Raw genomic sequence first — 8,841 nt, forward strand, 5'->3', positions numbered from 1 at the left:
CGACTGATCATAATAGTCGTCAAACAGTCGCTAAATACCGACTGTTTTACGACTAAAATATTTAGCGACGAGGTATATTACGACGACTCTTATCAGTCGTCAATCAGTCAGAAATGACCATTTACCGACTGAATACCGACTAATACCGTAGTCGGAAACGACCTGTTTTCTTGTAGTGACTGATACATAATATTACACAGTCGAAATGAAGTTCCAAAAGCCTAGCTCCAGCACCCTAACTCAAGCAGCCTAGTTCCAAGTTCATCAAGTTCTACACTTTCTCTTAGGCAGTACTTTTTTTGTTGGTGTAGGTTGATCGCCTTTGCGCTTAGGTGGAGCTTGAGCGCCTTTTCTCTTAGGTGGATCTTGATTGGCTTTGCTCTTAGGTGGAGCTTGCTTGGCTTTGCTGTGTAGTGGAGCTTCTTCAGCTGCTTTCTTGCTAGGATAGCGTCTTTCACCAGTCAAACTGATTGCGTCCCTGAGCTGTGAAACCTCAATCTCCATCTTCCCCATCCTCTCTGTAAACATCCTCTCCATATTAGCCATTTGCGTACTGAGCTTATCCCCCAAGGAAGTGACAGATGTCTGGATGAGACCCTCAATGAAACTCTTAGTTTCAGGACCAAAAACAAGATTTTTTCCTGCAAATCGTTTACACAGCAACTTCTTCTTTCTTGTCACTGCTCCTTCATCAAGAACCTTTCTCTTGCCTTTTCTTGCAACCGTGACCGAAGAGGTCTCCTCCTCTGCTAAAACATCAGTATCAGCTACAGTCTTATCAGTTTCTGACCCTCTATCCTGGCTGTCGGCTTCCTCCATTTCAGTCTCTTCTGGCTCTAAAACTGGCCATTCTGTGGAGCTCCAATCAAACTTCTGTCTGATCCTATCTAGAAGAAGGTCCACTCGTTCATCTTCCATCTCACCCTTCCTTGTATAGTCAACATGCTGAAACATATCACCATTACCACTCACTGAAATAACCGAGAACAAGTCACCCTGTAAAACAGTTAAAACATTAAAAGCTATACAAATTTTATACAACAACCATATATAAGAAAACAATGTAAGATAGTTACCTTCTTAGTTAAGGAGTCCTCAAGCTCAATGATGTCTTCATAAGAAATGTTTGCAACTCCTTTCCAATTGCCACACCTTGGACCGACGAAGCTGCCAGAGACTTGTCTCCCACATATTTCTCCAAAATCAGGAATTGCTTCCATAATCCAAATCTGGAGAGCATATGAGAAACCCTCAAAAATGTAGCTGTCCTTCTTACCCAACTTCTTCCTAGCCTTCTCAATGGAACTTAGCAGGAAGTCATACGAGTGGAGACCCCAATGGAACTTCCGGAGCTTGTCAAGATCCATCACCAACTTGATGTACATATCAGGGATGTTCACCTTCTCATCTCTCCCCATCACCACACCCATTATCACACACAGGTAGATCAACCTTATCCTATCAATCCGAGTCCACTTGTGAACTTCTTTTAGATGCACCTTTCCCTCGCAAAGACAAACCACTTCTCATGCATCTTCGAGGTAATCAGCTGCTTACACAAGAAACTATCCACCAATTTCCCTGAAAACCTGAGCTTGTTATCCGCAATAGCCATGATATGTTTGAAAACAGGATCTATCTTCACATCATTGTACTCTGCAGACATGACTTTCTTCAGATCCCTGATAAGTTCCATGTGGCAGCAATTATTGATCTTCTTGACCTGAGGTTCCAAACCCTCTGCATACAGTCCCTTAGGTAGCTCTAACTCCATATCTACAAAAGAAAACAAAATGATTTTAGTGAAACAGAGACAAACACAAGAACAAAACCAAATATAAAACTCAGAAACACAAAGAGTATCTTTTTGTTTACAAACGAAATTAATTAACCAAACCATATAAAACGAAATCAATTTACAAACACATACACACATCAAACAATAACCGAATCGAGGAACATGAAATAAAGAAAGATAAAGTTCGGACCTAATACCTTAGCTTAACGCGATTTCAGAGAAAGAGAGAAGCGGAGAGAAGCGACGAGGCGGCGAGAGGAGGAGAGACGCGGAGAGAGGCGGAGAGAAGCGGAGAGGCGGAGAGAAGTGACGAGGCGGCGAGAGGAGGAGAGACGCGGAGAGAGGTGGAGAGAGGCGGAGAGAAGCGGAGAGGTGGCGAGAAGCGGAGAGGCGCGAGAGGAGGAGAGAGGCGGAGAGAGGCGGAGAGAAGCGGAGAGACAGAGAGGTGGAGAGAGAAGCTTCGGTGTTTACCTTCGGTATGTAGGAGAAGAGACGGTATGTAGGAGAAGAGAAAGGGGTTCCACCGGTGGCTGTTTCCGTCGTTGATTTCACCGGAGGGAACACAACGGAGAAGACACAATCGCCATCTTGTTTGCAGTGAAAGAGAGAGGCGGAGAGATCGATGTTAGGGTTACGGACTTAAGGGGAAATCAAATGTTTCTACACCTTTTGTTCTGTTTTTTTTTCCCTTCCAGCAACCATATTAAACCAACATTTAATTTTTTTTTTTTAAAATACAATTAATTATGTTTAATGGGATTAATCAAAGGCTACTTTTGGTATTATGGAAAAAATTATACTATAGGGACAACTTGAGGTTGGATTTATACCATAGGGAAAACTATGTTGTTTTTTTGTTCTCTTTTAGCAATTTTCTCATTTTTTATTTGCTCATTTTTTTATAATGATACACATAATCTCCCCGCGACTAATAGAATAGACCATGTTTCTAAAAGAAAATATATTAATTTAGATGTTGATGATAGCTTAGTGATTTGTATGATTGTTAATAAAAATTTGTTATAATATATAAAATATCATTGATATTATTGTTTGTCGTTTCTTTTATATTTATTTTATGCACGAAATTGCTCATTAACTTTTCAGATCATATAAAAATTAGAGAAAAATAACGAAAATGGTAGATAATTTTCAAGTCTTAAAAATCTGTCTTTAAGGATGACTAATTCATTCAAACCTTTTGAAAAGCTTGGTCATGTTGTTGGATCTTGAATCATTGAAATTAAAAACTTGCAATATGTTCTAAAAATGTTGATAGATTGTGTGTTGAATCATAGTTCCATAGTCCATGTTTATCTTGGAGACTCTTCCGTACCCTTCCATATATATTGAATTATGCCTCATAAGTCCAAGAACCATCCACTAAACATATGTTTTATAAACTTAAGGTGTCAGTGAATGATGAAATGGTTGCACTTCCTTAGTTTCTTTTGCATTCGTTTTAAAACACGCTTTACATTCACCTTCCGCTTCCGCATGATTAAATAGCTCTAGAAAATTTTCTGTGATTCTCCTAAATAGTTTTTCATTACAAAATTTTCACAAATATCATATTACTCATGGACAAAAGGTCTCTATCCAGTTATGAATCTTCAATAACATTTTTTTTCCATAATAGATAATCCATGTTTATATAAACATTAAAAATGGGGAAAATGATGGACATGAAAGTGTAGATGATAATGTCGAGGCCTACAAAACATGAAAAGATTCAAAAATAGCATGATTAATATATTCATTTACTTCCCCACATCGAAAGTAATGATTATCACATTGCATATGACGATGTGTTAGGTTTTGTGTTACCGCAAAATGTCTTGTTACAATTTGCCATATAAGATGACATATCTTACAATCTGCTATATAAGATGACATATCTTTGGAAGAACACTTATTTTTCAAGAAAAGATTTGAAGCTTTGTGATGATAGGTTAAATTACCATAGCCTCATGTTCACGGTTATAATATTCGTTGCCACATAATCACTAGATTTTATTGTATAATCAACACTTTTTTTTGTAGCTTCAACAAAATTTATCACCTCGGGTGGATTGCATAACGGCCAAATTCGAAATAAACGGTATATCTTTTGGTACAAAACATATCTATATTTCACTCTTTAAGTTGATGATCACTGTCATCTTTGGATGAACAACCAAGACATTAGGCCGAGCTGGTCTCACATGACTCGTTGGAATCCATGGATCCTTCTATGCTCTTATTTCAATCTAGAATGCACTTTTTATCGGATATCTGAAAATGGTAATAGCATAGCTGCTAATATACTTGTCCAAACATAAGAAGAACTATCAATAGCAACTGAATACAAAGACAAACTCTGTCTATAATACTTTCCACACTATACTCTTGTGAGAGGAGGATATGAGAACCGTACCATACACCAAAGTTGTTTGTCAATAATATCAAACTAAAATCATGGATCATACAGAAATCAAGACCACCTTCCTCTTTTTGGCAACACAGATTTTTTTCATTTGGTCCAATACATCTCTCGTTTATGTGGATTTGAGCTCCACTAAAATAATGCAATAGCACTCGCGAACTTTTCACATATATCCAATGATAAACGAAGTTGGACATAACATAGGTTGGAAAAGCAAAGATAATAGATTTTATAAGAATATATTTTCCTCCTCTTGATAACCACTGAAAAAATCATTCATTAATTATATGTTGTAATCTATTTTTTATGAATGCAAAAATCTTACATTTTGATTCACTAATATCTTTTGAAATTCTCAGGTAGAATTTTAGTCCGCTTCGTTGTCACTATCCAAAAAGTTATGATCATTTGTTTTATATCACCAAACACTTAAAACACTTTCTTACAATATTTACTTATATATATATATATATATTAATTATATTTTTTTATCTAATTAATATAGTATTTTAGAGTAAACAATAACAGAAAGTAAAAGTGATATGAAACAACTAAATGATATTTAACTGCAAGATTATGAACAAAACCACTGTTGAAAATGTTATTCTTAACTATTTTAATATATAAAATACACAATTATATCGACAACCAATTACAAAATAAAATTCAAACCTTTTACTTTCGTGAGAAGTGATCAAACTCATGCAAGAGAAAAATGCTAAACGTACAAATAATTATCAAAGGTAAATAGGTAATCATATGAAAACTTGGTTTACCAAAAACCTTCTTATTTTACAGTTCGATATCATGTATATTGTATTACATTTATAATATTTAGTAGACTTTGACTAATATTTTCTTGAGATTAATCAAAGGAACTTCAGTTTGACAACATGTTTATGTATTATTGGTAATATTATTTTCATTTTATTAAAAATATAATATCTAATAAAATTGTTCTAATTTTTTTATTTTCCACACACAACAACAACGGCCAGAACTACAAGTACCAGTTGACTGATATTTGGCTCTACAAAACCAGTCACATGCAGCTTCTTTGTTACAGGGATAAGTGCATTTTGTAAATTTTTCTTCTACTCCAAAATCTATTCAAATAATAATAAATAATACAATATTCAAATTATGTAGGAATAAAGACATTAGCATAACTGAAACTAAATGTCAAAGTAATATTCTAGTACCCGGAACATTGTTGGTGCAGTGAACATTTGAAGTCATGAAGAAAATAGTGAAAACAAATGAGATTAATATATTTTGGAAGAAACTCATTTTGTAGGATGTTTTCTAAATTGTTTGAGTGTTCTGTTACTTTGGATTGATATTATATATATAAACATAAACTTGCATAAAGAATTTCTTAGAGAAAATCTTTCATTTAATTTTCTTAGATTACAGTCAAAAATAATATAAAAGTGATTTCTTACCTAAAGTGTGGACTTTTTATTTTCTTTCATATTACCTTGTCCATATATAATTTATATATTGACTATTGAGATATATTTTTCAAACTGTAATAAATATAAATTAAAATTGTTATTATGGACTAAATATTTCCATTAACGTTAGTATATCTAACTCTACAAAATATTTAATTATTCTATTATTTACATTAATGTTTTATGAATTTTTGATTTTATATCATTTTAGATGAAAACTAATTATGAATTATCAGTTTTCATTTTAATTCACTTTAAACTTATAATTTTTTATTAATTATTATTTTTGTAAGATTTTGATAAATAATGTACAATATATTTAGTATTATATATTCATATGGTTATTCCAATCTTTCATTAAAAATATATTATGATTTCTCTTATATAACACAGATATGACAAAGTTCTACATATGTAATGTAAATATGTTCACATCAAGTTTTTGATGGTACAATCATAGATAATTATATATAAAAAAGATATCAAATATATAGTAATTTTCAAAATTGAATTTATATAACTAAACAAATCTGGCAACCTTTACATGTGTTAAAATAAAGTCATAGATCATGGATCTTTATAAAAATCTGCAATCATAGATCATGGATTTTAGGCTTAAAATAAAGTCTTTATGTGTAATCAAAAGATAAAAAGTACCTTCATATAGTTTCAAAAAAGAAATAAATTTATATCTAAAGCGCTATTTTGTTTATCATGTATTAGTTGTATATATTAGGGATTAGTCTCCTTAGAAACATGTTTCCATTTAATTTATTTCCAGAGAAATTTTTTTTTCCCGGCCTTGTATTATTGATGTTTTAAGTATTTAAAAATGAAAAAATTAACAAACATCACAACTATTCACAAATCATAAATATTTACTCTAGCCATAGCAATACATCTTTTTCTAAAATCATAATGGTTACTCTATTTTTATTTTCGTAAGACTTTAGCTTATATTCACAAATTTAATATTGAAAAGCTAAATTTATACACATGTAACAAAAATATATAAAAACTTCTAAAAAATCATCCAATTTTTAAATATGTAAATTAAAAGTAAGTATATTAGCAGATCTAAATTCTTCTCAAAACTTAAAAAAATATGCTTAAGAAAACAAATAATGCACAGAAATGTAAACATAAATTTATAAAAAAACTTAAGAATAGATCAAATGTATAGAATAAAAGCTTTTAAATATTTTTTCCATCATCCAAAAACAATGATATCTTTTAAATGTGTGTGTCAAAATTTAATTTATAATTAAAAATCTATGAACATAATATTGCTAGAAGTTTTTAAATAAGCTAATTCAACTCACTTTTTTTTTTCTAAATAATCTAGGCAAAAAATATTTTATTTGTATATATTTTCTGTATATTATAAAATAAAAAATAATCATAACAAAGTTTTGAAGGATAAATTTTACCATTTTATATAAATTAAATAAAAATACATGTTCAAATTTCCTGAAATTTATTCAAGTCACCTTAAAGTTTGTAACAATAACCTTACAAAATCTATTCTAATTTCAATTCTTTATAGTTTTAACTAAAATTCTCTCAGATTCTTAATCCAATAGATCTTCTTAATGCTTTTAAACCAATTAAATTGAAATAGACCAATTTAAAACCGAAATATTTAAAAAGAATGTGATAAAATAAATGAAAACTTTAAGAATATATTTTTTTCTTTTCTTTTGTGATTTGCAAACTATTACACCGAAATAGACCGACTACTATAGACTCTTCGAGCATTTAAGTCTTATCATCTCCACTGGAGGCTGGAGCACTGGCGTTCAAGATGGATGTTTGAGAAAGATGCCGTATAAGTCAATCGTTTTTGAAGAAGACGTTGGAACTCGTTTTTGACAAAGCGGTGCAGACCATTTTTCGATGGTTTTTTTTTTACGGAGACGTCTGTCGGAAAGACCGGAATTTGGGCACGATGTAATCGTCACTGTGAACACTATGAATTAGTGTATTTGTTGGTCAAAATCAGAGTTGTGTTGAATGAGAAATGGAAGTCCAAAGTGATTGATATGCAAAGCTTCTAAAGCTTTTTAATTTGACTAAATATAAAATATTTAGTAAGTAGTTCACTTTGAATATTTGGGTTAGAATTTGAATTTAAATTTGTTAATGAGTCATTATGTCAATTAACTTATTTATTTTTATTCATAATAATTTTTATATGTTTATTTAAATATAAAAATTACAAACCCAAGCAAGTATATTAAAGTTTGTTGACTTGGTCAAAAACCATAGTGTTACTTTGCAAAGTTAATGTGCGTGAGTCATGGTCAATTCCATTTATCACAATTGATTCATACGTTTGCTGACTCCATTAATTTCATAACGTGTACTAATCTCTTTATGTTATAAATAATAGAGTACTTGTATAGTGTAAGATACACATAAAAAACGAATCAATCCTTCACATTTCTTTTATCTTTCTCTTTGATTTTCTTTTGAGTCCGAGAGTATACACAAAACTAGTTTCGTCAGGCTTCTGATAGAGTGATGCAAATCAGAAGATTTTTTACAGTTGTATCTTGGGACTCATTATTATCGTTTGCCTTTTTTTCAAATCGTTTATTGTAAAAGTCAACAGGATTATTTTATCATTTGATTAGTTCATATCTTTAGTCATTACGTTTCATCTGACGTTATTAATATTCTCATTTCATTTTGTTACTTGTGGTAAAGTAAGTTTGATTATTTTATCATTTGACCAGCTGATACTTTTTGTCTTGACGTTTGCTTTAGAAATTAATCCGGTTTTGTTAAGATTTGAGAGAAGATTTGTGAGAATGTGTTGTATATTTTTTATTGCTTACACCACTATATATAGTGATTCATACAAGGTGGAGTCAAAGGGAGAATTGATTACAAAGATACTCTACATAATGACATGGTCAAAATCATAAAGACTAAGGTTGAATGGGTCTTCCATGTGGCTGGATGTAAACTCCCAATGGACTCTAGTCTTGAACTTGTATGGTCTAGGTTATGGACCATCCACTTCATGATTCATAACACTCCCCCTTGGATGCAATAACCATATAGGTTTTGTAACATGGTAATGTTGCCTCATTAAAACCTCTCCCGGAAAACCCAAAACCCAATGTGGTAAAAAGGGAAACCAGAGAAAGGAAAAA

The 8,841-nt window shown here is 31.7% G+C and overlaps 1 protein-coding gene across 1 annotated transcript in view; it reads right to left on the reverse strand.

Annotated features, from left to right (window-relative positions):
• The window catches only part of LOC106330377, a 7,128-nt gene extending 5,354 nt beyond the window's left edge, over positions 1 to 1,774 (reverse strand). Inside the window, exons 1-4 of the mRNA XM_013768851.1 lie at positions 1,500 to 1,774; positions 1,077 to 1,458; positions 295 to 996; positions 126 to 179 (exon numbers count right to left, since the gene is read on the reverse strand). Of these exons, the coding sequence (XP_013624305.1) occupies positions 126 to 179; positions 295 to 996; positions 1,077 to 1,458; positions 1,500 to 1,774 (1,413 nt within the window). The remainder of the gene's footprint in view (positions 1 to 125; positions 180 to 294; positions 997 to 1,076; positions 1,459 to 1,499) is intronic.
• Between the last annotated feature and the right edge of the window lie 7,067 nt (positions 1,775 to 8,841).

This window comes from Brassica oleracea, chromosome C3 (assembly GCF_000695525.1).
Source record: "Brassica oleracea var. oleracea cultivar TO1000 chromosome C3, BOL, whole genome shotgun sequence".
NCBI classification, from domain to species: Eukaryota; Viridiplantae; Streptophyta; class Magnoliopsida; order Brassicales; family Brassicaceae; genus Brassica; species Brassica oleracea.